Consider the following 22,876-nt stretch of genomic DNA (forward strand, 5'->3'; position numbering starts at 1 on the left):
ATATGATTGGGGTAATAGTATTTGCTCGTTACTTATTCAGATTAAGTCACCACTAGGTGACTCTTTATTACAATTTACTACTCTCTAATGTTGTATTACTGTATAATTTCTATTCGGGCGGATAACGAAACCTTAGTTTTTATAGCAGGTCTACCCAAACGACTACTTTATCGCTTATTAACAATCGTATAATCATATGCAATGATGAATTTATGAATTTTATATGATTATTTTCAGTTGTTTATAACAAGGATGATAACGAGTAATATTATGTTGTGGTTGATTTGTTTATAAGCTTTATGGGGGAGGCATTGTCGGTCACCGACAAAACCCCTTAAATAAATTGATTAAAAAAAAAAAGGTAGATAATATGAACTCTACATTTTTGTGTTTTCTAAATTCAAGCGTGATTGAACAAGTAAGTAGAAAAAGTTCATGGTACACATAACACACCTATAAACCATTTAATTTGACAAATGTCTACATTTTATACCACTTGTTAGAGCGTGGAAGTCGGTGACAATCATTTAATATCAGCGCGCTATATTTAGTGCGACGTTATGAGAATAATGTAGGAAAATGACAGGCATAATAGTTAGTGACGTCACGCGAGGCGCTCATCAACCGTCGGCGCTGGTGGTCATTACCACACGCCACGGATACCACTCACTCGGGGACGACGGGGACAATCTGTGTCATTTATTACAAATTATGATATCCCGTGTTGCATTATTGAAGCCTATTATCTTCGTCCTTTAATTCGATCAAATATACAAGGCTTTTGGTATTACGTCTCGATTCACAAACATTATCGTGAAAAAGCTATCGTGAAATGTTGTTTCTCTTTGTTCTCATAACTGGAAGTGTTTTCACGTTGCGAAATATTCTCGTACGTATTCCGTTTTGAGGTAGCTCGCACGTATAAAGCACGAACATAAACATATGACGTGAAAGTTCACGTAGTCAACCCCTACACTGAAACGGCGCGGAGTTATGGCCGGCGACGTGCGAGAGCGGGACGCGAGATGCACGGTCGCGGCGGTTTCGTACATCGCCACCCGTCCGCGCCTGTAAGCTCGTAATTTGCCTTTCTATTATGGCGGCTCTCGACATAGGCGAACGCGTTGGCCAACGCGTCTGCAGACGCGTTGGCCCAATGTGTAGAACGGGCGTTCGCGCGTTGGCCGTAGGTATTTAGACGTTGGCCAACGCGCGAACGCCCGTTCTACACATTGGGCCAACGCGTCTGCAGACGCGTTGGCCAACGCGTTCGCCTATGTCGAGAGCCGCCATTAGAGTGAGGGCGTGAAAAAAGGAAAGCGTTTACGGTGTGTTTAATGGGAGCGAGAGGGAAGAAATATGGCCGCCCGTCGGGTAAGGAAAATTTCGGTTTTCAGACAGTTTTTGCAGAGATGTGCATCGGATCGCGGGGTGCGAGAGGGACGGCGATGTTTACGGAACGACTCTCCAGAATAATTAGCGGAAGTCGTGGCTTAGTTTTCCCCCGAACGAGAGGGCTGCGGGCAGGGAGTTCCTCTTTTTGTCGTTTAAGAGTTAATCGGTCGACCGATTCGTTACCCTCGGGAGAGTTCGCCGCCGGCAATATAATATCTTTATTATGAATGAGTCTATACTTACACTCGGTGCGCCCTCAGTGGTTAACGAGGTTGTGATTATTGATAAATTTATTGAAGAAAACATCATTTTGATCCGATCATCAAATTTTGATTGTTCACATTATCACTATTTCGTTCTGTTATTTGAATCTAAATTGCTGCTTTTGAGAAAGCTTTTTCTGTAATAGTAAGGGAGCCCTAGAACATTTTTTGACGCTACATTTTGATAAGGCGAACAACATTTTTACTTTCAAAAAATCTCGAAAGTGGTCTAACAGAGATAGAAAGGATTTCATACTTTGACTTGATGGTCCTAATATATGGATTGTTTTATATGTAGGACAAGGTTACTCTTAAATTATACATATAACTATTAACCTACCAATATACAAAAAATCTGCTGGTTGGGGTTCCGTTTTAGGGTACAGTAGTCAACCAAGTTTTGTTGATTACTTTACTCACAAAAAATTAGCTTGTTAGTATCACAAAAAAAAATGTTCTACCGGGCTTCCGTACTATAAAGTTTAAATTCCTAAGATTTTATACACGATGTCTTGGATATTCGAAATTCGAAACATTATGATAAGAGAGAGATAAAAATATTTTATTCATAATAATGAAATTCGGTAATAGAGCTCGTATGTAGCCAGCGGCAGCCTCATGAACCTATGAATCAACGTGGCGCGGGGTCCCAGAACAATTAATTCGCTTATCGTGACTTTATTGATTCGGTAAGGCGATCCGTTTTAATTACGGCCGCCGTTAATTTCCTCTGATTGCGACTCGCGCATAAACTAGACGCACGATATTAATTACTTCTTTGGCTGGCCTTTGTTACCTCATATTACCTTAGCACGTCTTTTATTTTTGCAAAATAATAGTCCTATCTACTGTAATAAAATACAGAGAATCGAATCATTCTCGATTAATATCGTTCATTTTATCATTAATATCTATAATGTTATGCAAAGAAAAAACGTTAACGGGCAAAATGTGTTAAGCAAACAGATATCCATCTCGGCGTCAGTTATAGAATTATTAAAATTAAAAACGAACTGCTATAAAATATTAGAAAAAACTTAATATGGTCCCTATTAACAGTTTTAGAACGTTTACGTTGGCCAATCTCAGCGGGGAGTTGGTAGGAGAGCCATTGTAAATGTTTGTTTGTGTTCATAAATTATTACACATAAAAAACTGTTCCTGTTGAAAAGAAATATGAATAATTTTCGAATAAAAGCTGTTAAACTTTATTTGTGGACATTTTGGACACTCTTCGAGGAAATGAAGCTCCGCAATGAATAATAGAAGTGTTCAATTAAAACTTGAGGTAATTTATGTCAAAACCCCGTGAAGATTAATTTCTAAATGACTCGTTGCTTAACTTGGAGTTAACACTTTTCTATAAGTAATTACTTACTACAATTATTTTTTTTTATATTTAACGAATATGTTGACGGAAATGACGTCATAAGCTCGAATAATGTTACTTTTAAGTTATTAGCCCGTGAATTAAAACTTAAAAACAAATTATAACACTCGATATTAGTAACGTCAAACTTGTAAGTTGTAAGTTGTAACCTCGAAAAAACCAGTGTTCCTATTCAGTGTTTGGACAAAGAGGACAAAGGCGAAACATTTATTTGACACGTTTCGCAAGAACTCGTGGGTGGCATGGGCACAATTGTGTTTGAGTTGGAATCGGTCACGGGACGTCGCGAGCGATGTACGATGATTGATGACCCCGCTGCGCCCGCGCCGCCAGCTCCCCTCGCGCCCCCCGCACCCTCCGCACCGGACACCTGATGATGTCTCGCCGCGTTTACACTAAATCACGGCTTAACGACGTAAAAATACAAGCTGATACCGACAATGTTGTGGTGCAAATATTTGGGGATTGCTGATGAAGTTTGCGAATTCCCAGAGATTTTGTCGATTTGCATAAGCTGACCGACTTGACTCATAGAAACATAATATCCGATGGTGCCGATAGTGCAGGAGGGGAGTTCTCGGGACAGGTGGAGAGTCGAGTTACCTCATTAGTATTCGGCCGAGTTGGATCGCCAACTCATCCGTCAGTTCCAGCTGCTCGTCATGACTGACGTGACGTTATCGCGTTTGTAATCCTATTGCTAAGTAGCCACTAAATGTCTTGTGCAGTTCCTTTTTTGGGCTCAAAGTATGCGTAGTCATATGTTTATTGGGTGGTCTAAATTTGGTAGGAATTTTTATGTAACTTTTGAGTAACGTGCGTAACATTTTGTAAATGTTAGGTAGGCAAGAGACATAATAAAGCGATTATATATTGCTTTTAGGATGTCATGTGAAATATTATAGATTACTTTCGATAGTAATCTTAACATAAGTACATCTTGACGTAAGTTACATACTGTATATATCCCAAGAGATTGATAGATAAGCCTAGAGTCTCTATGATGCATTGCTCCAAATTACCATTACCTATTCCATATTCAGATGAAATATAAACAATTTGACCAAATATCTGTATAACACAAACGGTTAACGACTAACCCCAACACAGTCCACGAACTTTAGTAGCGGCACCTCTTATTTATGGTCGACGTAGCCTTGGCTTGTAATTGCTATCTATAGCATCTTACCTAGTCACTGCCTTTTAATAGTTGTAAAAGTTAACCACCGTAATAATCACTAATGCGTAGTATGTGAAATGCTAATAGGGCCAATGATGAGGGTCATTTCGACGTTTTCGTGTCGGCCTGACTCGCCGTGGCTACCTCTTATACTACAACTATAAACAACAATTAGTACAACCCTAATTAAGTCCACAACGCGCTGATAAGGCTCTTAAGCGCAATTACACGCATCTGCCTTGCCGAATTACGCTGGCCAGTTGGCTTGCCATATTTATATTGAAGTAATCGAAGAAAAAAATGCACTTCGTTTTTCGAATTTGCATGCTCAAAATCAAGAGTTTTTATGGATCCTTTTAATGATTCCTGCAGATCGACGACATGTAGGAGCGGCTTAAAGGTCGCGTGACGTGCAACACTTTGACCCAATTTAAGTATAACCTTGTCTAATTTCTAAAAATGGTTTTAACATGATTAGTTTCATTTAAAAGCTTTAATCAAGCGACGAAATTCGATAACTAAAGGCCTGAGGCCTTGGCATTTTGATAGGGAGCTGCTTGTGATTTGTACAAGTAGCTGTAATAACGATAATAAAGTTAAGCCTTTTGGTTAAACTTACATAACTGCGAAGTGTAGGTTTGTATTTTTCCTTAACGTTATCTTTGCCCTATTTATACTAGTCAAAAAATGTGATATTTTTAATGTTTTCTCGATGACTCTGCTTTTATTTTTAAGTCAAGTTCACTTTAACTTTGATGATATATATAAATAATAAAATATATTACATCTTAGTACCCTCCTTTAATTGGTAAATTGAATTATTGCTTTATATGGCGGTGCGTTTGGTGTGATTGAAATATTATATCTTAATTCTTAATTTATTCCTGATAAGAAAACATATCCGGCGTTAAAATATGAATTAAAATAACAATGAAAAACACTATCTCAAAAAGCCAGTGTGAATTATTAGATAAAATTTATGGAACATAACTATTTCATATGTGTAGATATTAAGTCAAAATATATTACTTTACTAACTTTGTGATTTACTAAAATATAAAGTCATTTCCAAAGAAATGGAATATATTTTGATATTTGGTGTTTATGGAATTGTAGAGTTCCTAAGCTTTAGTCAAATTGAATATCGTATCATACACAATTGAATAAGCAATTTGCTTGGAATTTTCTAGAGCTAAGTAAATCTTTGCCCTATTTATATTGTGTAAGTAATGTTAAGATTTTCGCACACACATTCACACATTAAAGACAAGACTTACAACCACATTAGGTCAATCTAGCTTTTATATAGAGTTCTAACAATATTACGTACGTGCAACTTGCACGGGCGGATATATAACGTAAAAAAGCGGTCAAGTTCCAGTTGGAATCGCCCATGAAGGGTTCCGGCTTCCGCATAGCAGCAAATAGGCAATGTGCTTAGGAAATGAAAAAAAAATATTATACATGTCCCGCACCAATTTTAATCGGCGAGGTAGGTACATAATATTATATTATTGTCGAAATTGGACAAGTAAGATGGATAGTAATGGGGGGGGGGGTTCCGGACCCCCAGGACATCCCCCTTATGTACGCCCATGGCAACTTGCAAGTAAGTTCTATAATATTATTTTGTTTTGATTGTTTACAAAGCTAAGGACATGGAAAAGTGTCGATGGCAGTGTTCTCGGCAGTCGGCAGTTGGCAGTCGGCACCATTACACAAGACATTTCATGATAACCGTTAATAATGTTTCACGGGTGGTGATTTGTGCTATCGCCTCATTAAGCCTGCCCCATATTTCCTCGTTATTGCGCCGAACTGTTATTACTAACGAAAATGCATGACTTTAGTTATTAATACAGATTATAATTACTGATTTGCATAATTAAATATTAATTCATTTTAACATTGCATTGATTAGTTTTATTATCGTGGCGGAACTTCGTTTTTGGTGTGTACAGGATAAGGTTCATGCGTCCCTTTTTACGCAATTCTATAAGCAATAGACACGTCATAAATAAATAATTTAGTTAGAAATAGATCAGTGGGCTCGATAAAAAATAATAACACAGATTACACGCGAGAGCCTCACTTGTCACCAGACGCGCCGCGTTATCGGTGACAGATCACTATCCTATAAAATCATTCCGGATTCCTTGACATTAGAATATAATCATGCTGTTCGAACCTTTCATCAATCGAATTTTTATCATAAGTGTATGTGGCGCAGAGTTTAGAATGAGATGTCGTACACGTTTCGGCGGCAGTTTGGGCGTCCACTCGTCGTTTTGTCGCTGTCTCCTAATCCCTCTCAGCTAACCGCTCTGACAAGATATTAGATATAGCGATAAAGATTTTTATCTTGTTTTGTCGTTTATTGGTAAAACTGTTTGATTAAAAGCTCTCCCGAGCGAAATGTAGATAATATTTTGATTCACGATTTACGATTCCTCAAGAAATACTGTAATTTCTCATTTGTTTAAATTGATAGAGATGAAAAAAAAGTGTAGCAAACTACCGTTCAAATATATATACTTAATACGAAAGTTTCGCATTCCTCATTTCGATATTACAGTCACTTTCTGCAATCGAAAATCGACCAAAGCTTTTTAGAGATACAAAAGCTTTTAAATCTGCAGCAAGAGAACATCTGAAAATATGTTTTAATTTAAGGGGATTACAATGTGGCTTGTTGAATTGTTAATAGTTGTCGGATTTGGTGTCGACTGTCGGCGTGTGAGCTTCCTAGACGGTGTCAGAGTTGTGTCAGAGCGACGTCAGAGCGATGTCGGAGCGGTGTCAGGCCAAAGGCACCGCCTGACAATACCCCCGTTTACGCTCAACGCACGGATCATCTTGACAGCTATGAAATTGTAAGCATTCCGTCTCGTAACAGAATTCCTTATATGGTATCATTTATTTAGAGGTGCCTAGAGATGTTATAGATTGAGCTTCATGTTCGTTAGAAGGTCGAGTTCTATCATAGCCCATAGGTTAAGTTGAAAAACTTATAAACTACGATGCATTTCATCATCAAGAATAAAATCGCTGAGAAAAATGGAGTCTAGGTAAATCAGTATTTAAGAAAGGCTAACTTAAAAAGTACATTTCTTTGTAACAGCTATTTTAAATTCTCGGCGTATCTTTCTCACGTGTGGTGTAAAAGGCAAAATCAAACAAAGTAAGGTAACCCGTAACACCGTCAGGAGGGAATCAACAATGAGCGCGGCTCGCGGCCGGTGCGCGAGGCGTGTCCGCGCTTCATCGATCGCAGCCTCCGCTTCTCGACGACGTCTACCGCCCGGACCCCCCGGCACCCCCCAGTACCCCTCGGCACCCCCGCCTCCCCCTTCTACTCGTAACCCCTCGCGCCAGGGCTGCCAACCGCCGCGCTATTTTTTCTCGAACAAAGACGTGTCTGCACGAGGAAGCACCGACGGTTGGGAGCCATGCGCCGCGCCCGTTATCGCCCCGACCGACTGCATTTACCACCCACCCCCCGTCATATACTACCCACCTGTCTACCGCCACTTCAGAACATCCAAGTTTTTATGCATTCTCTACGTATTATGTAGAGTTCGTGAAAATTTAACGGGTTTTGTTCGCAGATGAGATTGGTATAATGTGAATTGTGGTAGTTTTCGTGTCATTTTGAGGGTAATCTTCTAAGTACATTCAAAATGACTCACTACATAAATTAAAAGCTCTTTAAAAGCTTTTAAACAATTTAAATGCTCTTTACGTGTTACGTTTAATGGTGTTGAGATTGGGGAAACCCGTAATAAATAAGAGCTTTATTAGTCTTCTTTCGCTACCAATGGCTCATAGCATCTGCTAGCTTCCGCGGTCCTCGCAGTCGCCACAGTCGCCACTCGCCAGTCACCGGACGCGACTCGCGAGCGACCCGTTAACGTTACTTCGCCTCGTTAAAACCGTATTACGTGCTTTTATATAATTGACGACTTTAATTAAACTTATTGTTCCTTTAAGTGATATAATAGGTATATTTATAATGTCGGAACTTAATTATTTTACATTCGAAAAGAATGTTGTAATTTTTGTTTTATGGCATGTCAGAAGTGACATAAAATTATAATTATTCCGGTATCTAATTATCTCGTTGCGCCCATAAAACCGACTTTAATTACGCGCCGAGGAAGTTTTCGAGACGGTGTTATTATTACGTATTTAAGAATTCGATGGTAGCGTCTCTACTTCCTAATTAAATTCAAAGTGTAATCTCAGTCCGAATATTTAGGAACGGAACCTTGTCATTAGTTCATTAAACATTGTACTTTATTCAACATTAATGTAAATTTTAGGTATTTGATGTTCATGTAATCACGAAACTAATTAACATTTCGGTTTCGTAACTTTTGTAATGAGTTACGAGTTTTCTTCGTTTGGTTAATTTTAGTGAGCTTTGTTAGGTTTCATTCAACGGCCTTTAGAAAGTGTATATTGTTCAATTTAAATATTAGATTTCGACCTACAGACGACCTCTGTGGCTCAATTGGTTGAATGTGTGGCAACTCAAGCCGGGGGTCGCGGGTTCGAATCCCGCCGACGTAACAAAATTCCGTCCCGGGTCTGGATGTGTGTTAAATATGTGTATGATATACTTAATAAAAATCTTAAATATATGTATAGTATAAAAGTATTAAATATATTTCCGTTGTCTGGTACCTAATAAGTCAAGTCCTTCAGGTACTTAGCACGGGGCCAGACTGACATGGTGTGAAGCGTCCATAGATATTATATTATTATTATTAGATTTCTAACGTACTTAATTTCGCGGCGTGCCAAGTTGCAAAAAAAAATGATTTGACACTCGCAAAGAACTAAATTCTACATGGTACGTTACCAACTTAAGGGGTCAGCCAGTTTACTTGTGCTACTTCCGAACTATGCGATTTCCACGTTCGTCCGTATAATGCGAGAGCCAGACGTCCTGAATGAAATGAGTCGGGTGGCCGGCGGCGCCGGTGATCCATCATCGGCAACGCTGCGGTCACACTAACGACCCGCGCCGTCACCCGTCACTCGCCCGCTCACTTCATCTCGCACGTCCACGATTCATCACCGTATTGACAATGTTTCACCCGCGACGTCGCACTCAAAATACGTATTGTAAGTAAGTATGTGTCATAACATTTGAATAGTCATTTACTTAGGACTTAGGAGCATGGACCTTATTGAAAAGGGTAGACCAAATCTTTCGGTAACACTTATTTACTGAATATTATTGGGTTAAAATTTATCTTAATAATTGTGAGCACGAAAAAACAAACACGACATAAAGTTGTCCAACGTCATCAAGTATTTCCTACATAAAAGTAAAAACGGAATCCTAGACGATTACTAGCATTCCAAGAAAAGTTCTTGTCTACGGTAACAAAGTGACTAGGATATAGATAGTAAAATTACTACCTACATCTGTGCACAAATAACCTATATGATCATGAAGCAAGAGTACAGTTTTATTGCGAATTGCGATGGAACTCGAACACGCAAGATAAACAATCGCGAACATAATGAAACAGATAATAACTTTGAACTTTTTGCGTTCTTAATCAATTCGCATTCACAGCTCAATTTGCCTCACGCCGCGAATTTTCTATACCAGTGTTTGAGCGCCACTATAAAGTATGTGATTACTGGTTAGTGATTACTGTAATGCCTTTTTTAATTGCAAATTCGCCGGTCCGTCCGTGAGAAGGCTGCTACTCCCATAGTATTATAATGTTTTACTAATAAGTCTGCTGCATTCGCTACTACAGTTATAACTTTATTGGACCCTTATCCTGTTTAAATGCAAGTCTCATCTACACCAAACGAGTGAAATACCTCCAATCTCCATCAAATAAATCGATGAAGTTTCCTCGGCGTAGCGCCCGCGCCATCTCGGCCGTAGATTGCTTTGTAATTAACTGTTTTACGCACTCATAATGACTTCATCCTGTTAATGACGCTCGTCTCTCGGCTACGGCTAGCTTTACCTACAGGGGCGATCATTACGACGACGCAAAACGTAGAAAAACTCTCGTAATTATTGCGTCATAAAAACTCGTAATATTTTGACAAAAAGCTTCGCTACTTCTGTGCGGTATACAGGTGCTATTGTTCACAATTATATGTTATTCGCTTCGTAATGTTTTCTTCCATTAATATTCTTACAGCAATCAAAATTAAATTCACTCGTTCTCATTAGCGTTTAATTTTAACAGTTTTTTTTTATCTTCCTTATACGTGTTTTACTGCAATTTGCTTTATGGAGATGAATTTTAATTCTTTACGAAATCGGCATCTGCGTTCGGAGGATACTCGCGAGGGTTCTGCAGGTGATCTATCACGGCCGCTCCGATATCTCAATAATGGCACGATAAAATTTAAATTAAAACATTAAACATACACGAAGTCCGTGAAGATATCAAATCTAAAATAATTTATCGCTAAAGGTTTAATCAATTTTATTTATAGCGGCTGCTTCGTTGTCTGTTTACACGGAAATACTCTACCTGTCGATTTTAGGTTCCGAACTTGCGAATAAGCTGCCCAAAACTTTCTATATGTATAGGCAATAGACTGTATTAGTACATCAGAACGGTAATATTAACGTTATCATTATTGATCAACGCTAAATGAAAATAAATAGTTCGGAATTGCTACAGTTACCTGCAGACTGCTACAAATAGGGTTGTCAGGTCGCTAAACCAAAAAGCCAGACAAAGCAGTCAGCTTGGCCGGACATTAGTACAAAAAGAGTTGCTATGGAGTACTTCAAATCTAAACTTTTATTATAGAAAATAGAAATGCGTTCGGCAACTCGTGTACACCGTACAAATTTTCTGTTTTATTAAAACATTTTAACATCTAATAGCTATACAATTTTACATCTCATTAGGTGTAAAACCGTCTAAAATTTGTGTTTTGAAGCTCTACAAAGGCCGGACTCCCTTTGATTTTGGCCGGACACGCAAGCAAAAAGCCTGACTGTGTCCGGTTTTATCCGGACGCCTGGCAATCCTAGCTACAAATGCAATGCTACAGCCTACAAAGATATTATAGTTACAATCTATGCACACTCCACAGAGCTCACCGCCCCGTGCATGGGAATTATTGAATTATCCGTTGACATTTAATTTACTTGGGCATCGTAATAATCATTCTCATTATACAGCTGGTACAATCGTTTAATATAATGAACTAACAAGCCTTTACTTTTTGCGATTATGTAAACGCTAACAAGCTCGCCTTTTATTGCCTTGCATATTTAATGGGACATAATTTTCATCCAAATCGTCCTGACAAATTGATATTAATTGTATTATAATTCGTTTTCTCATATTATTTTATTCAACGAGTGAATAAATAAAAAAAATATTGTTAATGCATTTTTGCTAAAATAACAAGGAAACACGTCTTCTTCCTAGACTCTACCTAGGTTTTAGGTGCCTCTGATTGGTCCAAATAGTTTTTCGTTTTGGAATAAATAAAATATTGAGAAATCACCAATTAATTTCGTAAAATTCATGAATAAGTTCCGAAAACTGTTAAAAGTAGAGCATCTTAATTTATAGCTGGTATCACACGATCTTACATGCTATAAACATGATGCACTTTAAATAATCTAGTGATATAATCGATTAAGATATTCCGATGGTTTCATTACTGTGGACTGTCAAATTTGAATATAACCGTCATAATTTAGGCAGATATGTTGAATAACAATGGCGGGGCAAAGGTTTATGGCGAATGGGGGTCCGCACTCCGCCCGGAAACGCCGCGCGCCCTCGCCCGTAAACAGTAAACACAGCCTGTTCACGCTTATTTTACCTCCGGATTTCATATAAAGTGAGCCTTAAGTCGACGCTATAAAGGCTCTCTCAAAAGTAGATCAACTCCGAACGAAGTATAAACGCAAAGCCGACGCTGACCGGCCGATAATATAAAACACCACCTTGTTAATTTTCGGCTTTTATGGCGCCCGTTTCATATTTAGCCAAATATCTATATCTTTATTAATTTACAACGCATAATGATATTAAAATGTTGGATAACGAACTCAATCACAATAACTTTTTATGGTGTATGTAATTAAAACTTTATGAGTACATGCGAAATTTCTAAATTAAAAGCGTTAAGTCGCGGCCATGTTGTTTCGATTAGGCAGATTGAAAATTAATACATTATAAAGATAATAATAATTAAATCTATATCTATACTAATATTATAATTCCGCAGAGTTTGTTTGTTTGTTTGTTTGTTTGAACGCGCTAATCTCAGGAACTACTGGTCTGATTTGAAAAATTATTTCAGTGTTAGATAGCCCATTTATCGAGGAAGGCTATAGGCTATATTTTATTACGCTAAGACTAATAAAAACGAAGAAATAGAGGAAAATGTGGAAAAAACGGGGGGAAATTATATGAAAAATGGCTTATTTGAACGCGCTAATCTCAGGTCAGATTTGAAAAATTCTTTCAGCGTTAGATAGCCCATTGATCGAGGAAGGCTATAAGCTATATTTTATCACGCTAAGACTAATATGAGCGAAGAAATAATGGCAAATGTGGAAAAAACGGGGGAAATTATATGAAAGGGCTTATTTGAACGCGTTAATCTCAGGAACCACTGGTCCGATTTAAAAAAATCTTTCAGTGCTAGATAGCCCATTTGTTGAGGAAGGTTATAGGCTATATTTTATCACGCTTAGACAAATAAAAGCGAAGAAATAGAGGAAAGTGTGGGAAAAAACGGGGGGAAATTATTTGAAAGGGCTTATTTGAACGCGCTAATCTCAGGAACTACTGGTCCGATTTGAAAAATTATTTCATTGTTAGATTTTTTTATTAGCTATTTATCGAGGAAGGCCATAGATTATATTTTATTATTCCACGACTAATAGGAGCGAAGAAATAGAGGAAAATGTGGAAAAACGGGGGAAATTATCTTAAGATTCTTAAGAACTACTGGAGCAATTTTTATGTTATTTGGCAAACATGAAGAATAGACCACGTTAAGGGACATAGGCTATTTTTTTGCGGAAAATGTACGGTCGCGTGAAATTCCTAAATTACGCAAGCGAAGCCGCGCGGAATATCTATCTTCTATCTATATATATAAAACTCAAAGGTGACTTTCTTTTTTTATGAAATAAGGGGGCAAACGAGCAAACGGGTCACCTGATGGAAAGCAACTTCCGTCGCCCATGGACACTCGCAACTTCAGAAGAGCTGCAGGTGCGTTGCCGGCCTTTTAAGAGGGAATAGGGTAATAGGGGAGGGTAGGGATGGGAAGGGAAGGGAATAGGGGAGGGTAGGGAAGGGAATAGGGTAGGGGATTGGGCCTCCGGTAAACTCACTCACTCGGCGAAACACAGCGCAAGCGCTGTTTCACGCCGGTTTTCTGTGAGAACGTGGTATTTCTCCGGTCGAGCCGGCCCATTCGTGCCGAAGCATGGCTCTCCCATAGTGATCTATCAACGCACAACCCAAACCACTGGACGGATCGGGCTGAAATTTGGCATGCAGGTAGATGTTATGATCCGCTAAGATAGGATTTTAATAAATTCCAACCCCAAGGGGCTCAAATAGGGGATGAAAGTTTGTATATAATAATACTTCTTAACGCGAGCGAGTCCACGGGCAAAAGCACGTGTATTATAAACACAGAATATTCTATTACTTTGCTCTTATTTATTAATATAGTTTTGTTGTCTATGTTTGCTACCCAGTAGCATCCAGTATTGCCATTTGCCTGCAGTATTTTAAGCCATGGGACGGAGTTTATGGAAGAGCCAATTATCGGCATGAATGAGTTGGACTTGGATCCACAATATTAGGATAAATATCTATCACAGATTTCGCTTACCATAAGACAATTTTTCTGCTACTTTCCTGGGCCGCTTAAAATTTCTTGGCCTGCAATAAAAAAAAAAAAATTAAATTGGACCACACCCTTATATGGGACCACATGTTCCCCCTTCCGAAGGGAAGGGACAGTTTTTTACATTTTTGTATATTATATATATGTATATTTATTTTATAGAACTGTCTATTAACAATTCAAAATGTACTGCGCTTGAACGTAAGGACCACATGGTCAGTCTCATTATCCCTTCCTCTTCTTCTATATTTTACGTATAGAGTGTACTTTTCACCCGGTGGAAGACAGCAATTAAGTTTTGGGATTATTTTAAGAAATTAATTAAATAAATTAACATGCTCAAATATTTTAACCGGAAATGAGTTGTTTGGGCTTTAATTCTGTTTTTCTTCATCCTCGTTTCGAGCAAATTATACGCTAAAATTTATTATACCACGTCACTTTTATGTATTCCGTGCCCTCAATTACTGAGTGCGCAATAAAGTAATTATTATTTGTGACAAGGCAAAGTCACCAGGTTAAAGAGTTATGTGCCATAATATTATTATGAGAGAGCGAGAGAGATAGAGTAAGAACCTTATTTTGTGTTAAACTTTTTGAAAAGCAAAACCGGCCAAGTACGTGTCGTGCCACGCGCAATATAGGGTTCCGTAGTACCGCTAGTTTTCCTCTTAAATTCAGCATATTTCCTTCTCCCGTAAATTTTTCACATTTCCAGAAGCAACCGTTTAGCTCGTAGACGGAGGGGGGGGGGGGGGGGACTCTGGTCTCTAACGATTTTTTCCACTTTAAAACTTCATATTTCACAAATGGATTCCTCAATCGGAAAGTGATCTTTGAATACTCATAATATTTTTAAAACCACACCACACACGGCGGGGTGGACGCGAAAAAAATTCACCCCCACATTGATGTGTAGGGGAGGTACTGTAAGAATTTTTTTTAAAGATTTTATATAACATTTTGTCGGCATGATTAAGATGTACATTCATGCCGAATTACAGCTTTGTAAGCCTTATAGTCTCTGAACAAAACCGTGGACAGACAGACGGACAGACTGACCGAAACTATAAGGGTTCCTTGTTGACTGCGGAACCCTAAAAATATGCTAGTTCTGTGGACGGATTTGTAGGTCATAAGTCATAACTCATAACTACTCATAAGTCATAGTACCTTAACATCATTTTTTCCTTAGTTAAACGAACTATTAAGTTTGATGTACATATTAGTCCTGCAGCCTTATTCCGAAACTGATATAAATCTGCCTATCTAGCATACGCCAACGAGATATCTCACTCTACATGTTTTCTCGATGTTTGATGGTTTGTCTCTTCATCTCTATTCACCCTAGCATGACAAACACTTTTTCTCGCGTAGATCTATCATCGAAATAACACATCTTTATAAAGTTTGGTCGAGATAATGTCGAGATTTTGACATTATGAGACGAGTAACTTCTCGTCTCGTCATAATGTCAAAATTTAATTATCTCGAGAATGAGATATCTCGCAAAGTCCACTCTGACATTGGCAACTCACCGAGGCGGCCATTTTTAAAAGAAGAAGAAGAATGAGATATCTCGTTGGCGTATGCTAGGTAGGCTGATATCAGATTTTTGACACTTTAGACATCTAAAATATGAAGAAATACAATGTCTAAACTCTGTTTATTATTTGATTTCCGTTGAAAGCTTCAAAATAAGTTGATGGACGTCGTTAAAATTTTAGATAATATTAAATTATTAATGCTTTGACAGTGCAATTATCTGGTTTCCGGCTACAACAGCAATATTGCCACTAAATTCAGGGACAATAAAGCGGGCGAAACTAATTATAATTTTAAGTTGTAACTCACATGAGGTGTTGAAGGCAGGTTGTAGTTGTCCGCAATTACATTAACGATAGGTATATAAAATATATTTGCAACGATACGATCTATGCGATATGCAAAGTTTCAGGGTTCCGTAGCAGCGTGAAAGTATACGGGGCATCATTGTTTTTCTATAGTACCTACAGCAGGCGCCAATTTTTATTAAAATCGCAAGGTAACAGACAGACAGACAAAAAGTGAGGCTCACACACTTGTGAATTTTATAAAATTATTAGTAATTAGTATAGATAATACCCGATAGCTATGAGAGGAGATTTAAACTGGAAGTGAAACGCCAATATTATAGTCATTATAAGTATAATCTTAAGTTAGGTTTGTGCGGTGTATGATATTTCTGATAAAGATAATAAAAACTGAGATGCTACTTAACTGCCTTTGAATGATGTAGGCACACTTATCATACAGAACCACAAGCTATAGTAGCTCTGCCTGCACTTGGTTAGTTTTTAATTAGCAAAAGCGTTAGTTGAGTCCGGCGCGGCGCCCCGCGGTGTGGCTACTTTACACACGTTATTTTAAATCGTTAATAAACGTCGCATTTCACATTATTTATATTAACGCTATTTATTACGTAACGAAAATGAAATAACTACTGATGAGGCTTATAAGTTATTATAACCTGCTGTTACTATTTGTTTTGTGAATGAATAACTAGCTATAATTTGACCGAGCTTTGCTCGGTATTCGATAAAACACGAATAAAATGACATTTTTTAAAAATGATTCCTAGCTAGATCGATTTGTCGCCCCCGAAACCCTCTATATACTAAATTTCATGAAAATTGTTGGAGCCGGTTCCGAGATTCCAATTATATATTATGTATATACATATACATATTTATACAAGAATTGCTCCTTTAAAGATATAAGATATTATGCCAAAATGTATAAGTTAAAAAGGACTAGATTCAAAGAAGCGTTTCTCACGAAGATATTGAAATTATTCACAACATAATAAGGAACGTCGAAACTTCCCGACATAATAAAGTGTGGATTCCTTTTCGCTCGATTACCTGAGAGACGACAAAACATGTCAACTGTCAATTCGCATAATTTTACGCGAGAATTAAAATTAACTTGACAGATGATATTTTGTCGAGATGTTCCCTCTCGGGGTTGTTGTATTCATTTACTGACAACTCTACCAGTATTTCAAAGCAAGTTATTTTAGGTCGTTGATGATTTTACATTTCGTACCTTCGAGCTTCAGTAAGACAAGGCAGAAATGATTTTGTAAATATTTAGACTTATGCGTTTGTCTTACCGAAGGTACGATTTGTAGTTTTGGAGTAAAATAAAGAACATTGTATTAAAATTGAGATATTTACTTATTAAAAATTATTGTGTTTGAGGTCACAATTTGAGCGAAATTCTAACATGTCTCATATTATATATATTTTGATTTTATTTTTTTATCTCTCTTTTTTATCGCTCTTTTGTCAGCAGACTGAACGAAATACTGAAAATTGGGCGCAAATGCAATCAATTTACGTTTCGCCTTCTAAGAATCTGCTTCGATTTATTGTTTTGTTACTTTTACCAATTAGCACTACAGAGCTCGCTGCGAACATTCAATTGACAGATTAGCCTAACAAACGAAGGCTAAGTCACGTGTCGTTGAAGTAACGCGACGCCGGAGCGACAGCCGACAGCTGCGTGACGCGCCGCACGCGCGAACTGACAGTTATTACCAATTTGTGTCGGCTCTGTTACATTACTCTTAGATATACATCAGCAGGAGCATTTAGTGTATTTTGAAGTGAGACTCCATTACATCATACATGTGACTTGTGAGGGACTTTGACAAGCTTTATTTTTTTTACAAACATGGGAAGTTAATAGGGGTAATTGTGATCTTCATAACTGTCTAACTAGGATTAAAATTTCACAATTTATTGCGCTTATATAGGTATAAGTGCAATGATTATACGAAAAGAACTGAGAATATGAAAAAAACATTATTCATATTGTTCGTATCTCCCTGTATAATAAAGGTTCTAGTCTCAACATTCTCAGAAGCGCTAAAATTTACAGCAATCTAATTTATTTGCGGTACACAGTCGCGAACGATCAAGCCGGCAATAAATCGATAAAGGTCATCGGTGGTGTTATTATTGGATGTAAAGTGAGAGGTCGTAAGTCACACAATGCTGTTGCGTGCGGACTGCACAGTGCACACCCTGTGGTGACAGGTTGTGGCAATTGGTACCAGAACAGACCGTCCTTAATTTTCATACAACTCTTAATTTTAATATTTATTGATGCTATGAACCCTGGTTAATAAATGATATGACAATCAAAATAGTATATAGGGTTTAACTGTTAACAAAAGTCAACAAATTACAAAAAAAAAATGCTCTTTCAGCACTGCTACTTTTACAATGATCTCTCTATAGGGAACACATACACAGCCTAAAGTATTATCACTAAGTTTTGTTACACCTTGTATGATGTAAGCTAAGTTGTTTGTTTTTTTACTGAAATCAAGTCTTTGAACGAGCTTTTACATTAATTTTGTGACAAAAATCATAAACCCTATTGAAAACCTTAATCCACAGGAAATAGCTAAATAATTTTCACGACTTTGTACCTTCATATTGCCGTTTTACATAAACATGTTATTATTCAACTATTGAAGGTGCACGCATCATCACTCATTGGGCAATTATAGAGGAGAAAAAACACTGATGCCAATTAACGACTGTAAGTTTATGAGGTATAAAAACTCAATGCATTTTATATTTACAGTACGTAAAGGTCGGATGTACACATAAGATACACATTAATCTTAATACGATCAACTGCGAGTAGCGGAAAATGTATGTAATTATTTGCAGTAATAACACGTCGTTATTACACAATAACAATGACGTTATAACGTACTCACCCCGTGGATCATAACATTTTAGTATTGATACTAGTTCCTAATTCGTCCGTTCGGTTGAATTCTTGCTACATGGTCTAACTTAAGCTGTTTCTATACTCTTTTTCGATTCATTTTGAATTATCAAAAAATAAACTAGTCTAAATATGCACATGTTGTATTGTGCGGTAAATCCGTGAAATTTAAATTAGTAGAATAATTATTATTATAGTCGCATACTAAGTATTTTTCACATGTATATTAAAATGAATTGAAACTGTTTATAAAGAGTATAAAATTAATTATTGCGGAAAATGTAGAGACACAATATTTAAGTCTCCAGTCTCCACGCGCTAAGAATTTCTTGTTACTTTTGCCGTGTATTTAAAACTATTGAAGTATTGAGCCGAGTTGTGACAAGAGAGTCAGCTGGTGGACAAAGTATTGTGTAAACATCGACCCCTCAATACACTTCGCGCCTCAGGCTCGGAAGTGGTACACCATAATTGGGCCGCAAAACCGAACTTTGTCTTTCTTTGTCAATACATCCTCCAACTTCGATACGTCTGAAATCCGAATAAATGATGGGCTTTATATCAAGTTTAATTTGATCAAAATAATTACTGTATTATGCTAATGAGTTAGCACCGCGAATGTAGAGTTTTTGTTGAAAAGATTTATATCTAAGTTAACGAGAGCAGCCATATTGAATTAGTTTTAGCTCAAAACGAAAACAATTAAACTTTTTGCTGTGTTCGATGCTCATATTAACACGCGTGTAAAGTACTATCAGATATGCATACGATAAAAATATGATTTGCAGCGTAAGATCTTAGCATAATATGATCTAAGAGGTTTAAATATTTTCACTTATTAAAACTTCTAATATTCGTGCTTTCTCATTTGATGAAATAATATGAACTTCATAGGTATATAAATTATGTATCAGTGTCAATGTGAAGCAAACTAGCTCTTTAAAAATTCAATGCAATTACACACTTATGACTTTTGCTTCATTCCATAGAAAAACTCGACCCGCATTCTGCCCCGGCGATAGGTAAGATTTATTATATTTTTAATTGCGCCGCGGTAATTCGCATATTTTATCTGTATAAGGTGGTATTTTACGAAGTAATTACTTTTTGTGGCAAGTGTTTGTCGCTAACGATTCCATCGAGTTTATCGCTCGTGAAATAATGTCCGATTGACGTTTCCACTCCGCCCGTCCCGCTAAACGCTCACACAAATTAATTGCGAAAATAATTATTTCAAAAACCCGTCAAAGGGCTCTATGAGCTATGGGAAACGTGCGCAATTAAGTGTCATCAGACAAATGCCTACTTATAACTCCGCTTTCGCAATACATACTTAATTTTGTTCATAATTAGCTTCTTAATCATCACCGTATTTCAACTTAATGTTGGAGTTGTCAACTATTAGATTTTATGCCAATTTCACCAACGACTAGTGTAATTAAGTATTTTAATATTATCTACTTTGGTACTCTTCATATTGTATGATAATAAAACTTTTAAACGACTCTCACTTCAGTGAAGATGCGATTTACATTGAAATCGTTTGGGAGAGCCTGTAATTTAACTCTAACTTCTAAGCTAAGTTTCATAAAGCTTTCTTCTTACTCACGTTTAGCTCCCATTTCTATGCGTTTTAACATAATATTTCTTCGCTTACAAGAATTTACGGCGGCGTGTTGGTGTGTGACGTATTCCCGTCATTACCGCGCGCTGGGTGGCGGCGGGGGCTCGGCGCTCGCGACCGCGACACCGGCCGCTCATAAACGGCCGACGGCGGCTTATTGTCCGGCTGAGATCCGCGCCTCCGATACCAGCTCCAGACGAATCTTAATACCGTATATTTATGGCTCTCGCCCGCGACCCGGCCCGCCTCTATCGTCGCACTCGACTATCGCCTCCGAGGTTTTATAGATCACGATTTATGCTCAAAAATAAAGTTGACACCGGTCGTTTTATTGATACCAGTTACTCATTCTTTCACTCCCGTTTTATAACGATCTATCGACGTGTCAATCGTGCGCTCGTTTGTTTGGACAGTCCAAAACGGTCGTGACGTAGGCAATGAACAAATTGAGGGTTATCTTATCTAATAACTCGTTTAGCCTTCGACGTGGAGGTAGCGTTTAGGGCTGTAAAAACTCGGGAGTACAGCCGGACTGCCGAGGAGATCGTATCGCCCGCGCCGAGGCGGAAGCGCGTCGTCCCATTTAGGGGTGCATTAAAATCGAATACATCATATTTTGTTTGATTTCCTACTTCGCGTTTACCCTGTAATTATACAAGTCACCGGCCGGGTCACTGCCGGTTATTATATTTAATAGATTAATCATTTTTTGGAACATGTTCTAGCCTCCGGTGTGTGGTTTTATTGAAATTGTTTGTTTTTACGAATGCGACCGTTTCTTGATAGCAGCCCTCAAATTATGTCTAAGTATTAATGTCAAAGACTTACCATCTGAAATTTTCATTATATACATGTCTGAAATAAATTCCTACGCACATTACTGCTTACACGTCTCCCATTTTACTATATTATGATGTATCTGTATTAAATATTAATATCAAGTTTTGTTAATTTCAGGCGCATGTTCCCGACGGTGCGCGTCTCGTTCTCGGGGTGCCGGTCGGAGGCGCGGTACGGAGTGCTGCTGGACGTCGTGCCGGTGGACGGCAAGCGCTACCGCTATGCCTACCACCGCTCGTCGTGGCTGGTCGCCGGCAAGGCGGACCCACCCGCCCCCGCTCGCCTCTACCCGCACCCCGACTCGCCCTTCTCCGGCGACCAGCTGCGCAAGCAGGTCGTCTCCTTCGAGAAGGTCAAGCTCACCAACAACGAGATGGATAAAAATGGGCAGGTCAGCAAATTTAAATTTTTGAGCAAATTATCGTTAAAAAGAACAAGCGACTAATATAAAGGGCTAAAAGTAAATTTATCATTCTGATCTCTATTTTTGATTACGAGCGTGTAAATCATTCTTCACAAGTTATGTCAACATTTACAAAGTTTAAATAAAATATGCAAAACGTTCAACAAAGACACGGTGTCACATCATTGAGATAGCAACTTCCTGATGCGTGTGGCAATTTTATAGAATTATGAGTGAAATTGGCAGTGTCGGCGACACCTCGGGCGGCGGGACATAATGAGTGTGTTGCCAACAAATTAGTCGCACATGTTGCCGCGACAGCCGGCTCGCTACCATCAGCATCGCAGGTGCCGATGTAAATGTCACCCGCGCCAGCTCACATATACCCCTCCGTCCGCAAGTTTCCGACGCGCAGCGGAAACCGTAAGCTGGTCTCGCTCGCCTACCGGCGACTACCTCGTAGAATGGCCTCCGGCGAATAACTCGTGCTTTCATCTCGCGAATATTCTTCGCTATGCTATTTACTTTTTTGTTCTTGTAGTTCTTGTGACACCGGCGTAATCGATCATTTTGTAATTGGATCTCTAATAATGTTGTCTCATGCGGATAGAAAATAATTTCACAGTTTCTGCAGTGAAAACGATAGAAGAAACGATTACGACATGAATTGATGAGTCAATTTTAAAGAGTGGAAAAGATGGAAAGCGATCGTCGGTTATACCACGTAGCGGGCGCGACTGTTTGTCGTGTCGGGGGTCAAAACTACGACCGCTGTTAGTCACAGTTCATCAACTTTTGTCGTTTCCTCGTTAATGACTCCTAGAAAATTAAGTTTATTAAAATTATTTTATTCCAGTGCACCTAATCGTTCATAAATAACAAAATTAAGAGCGCGTTGGACGTCCGTCCGTGACTTTAATATAACCGCTCGGCAGACGGCCCGTTTGATCCGCGCTTGTGCAATTGGCAGCACCTGCTTGTGTTTGAAGGACTGATTAAATCCCGTTCAAGATTTGTATCGTGTTTTCATCTGATAACATATTCACATGGTTTTGGTTTATTGCGCTTGAGCATAATGAAACATGTTTATGGCTTTATGAGGTTA

General features: G+C 38.3%; 1 protein-coding gene across 1 annotated transcript in view; it reads left to right on the plus strand.

Annotated features, from left to right (window-relative positions):
- The window catches only part of LOC121728376 (T-box protein H15-like), an 80,014-nt gene that overhangs the window by 26,008 nt on the left and 31,130 nt on the right, over positions 1-22,876 (plus strand). Inside the window, exon 4 of the mRNA XM_042116552.1 lies at positions 21,486-21,759. Within this exon, the coding sequence (XP_041972486.1) occupies positions 21,486-21,759 (274 nt within the window). The remainder of the gene's footprint in view (positions 1-21,485; positions 21,760-22,876) is intronic.

This window comes from Aricia agestis, chromosome 1, assembly GCF_905147365.1.
Source record: "Aricia agestis chromosome 1, ilAriAges1.1, whole genome shotgun sequence".
Taxonomy (NCBI): Eukaryota; Metazoa; Arthropoda; class Insecta; order Lepidoptera; family Lycaenidae; genus Aricia; species Aricia agestis.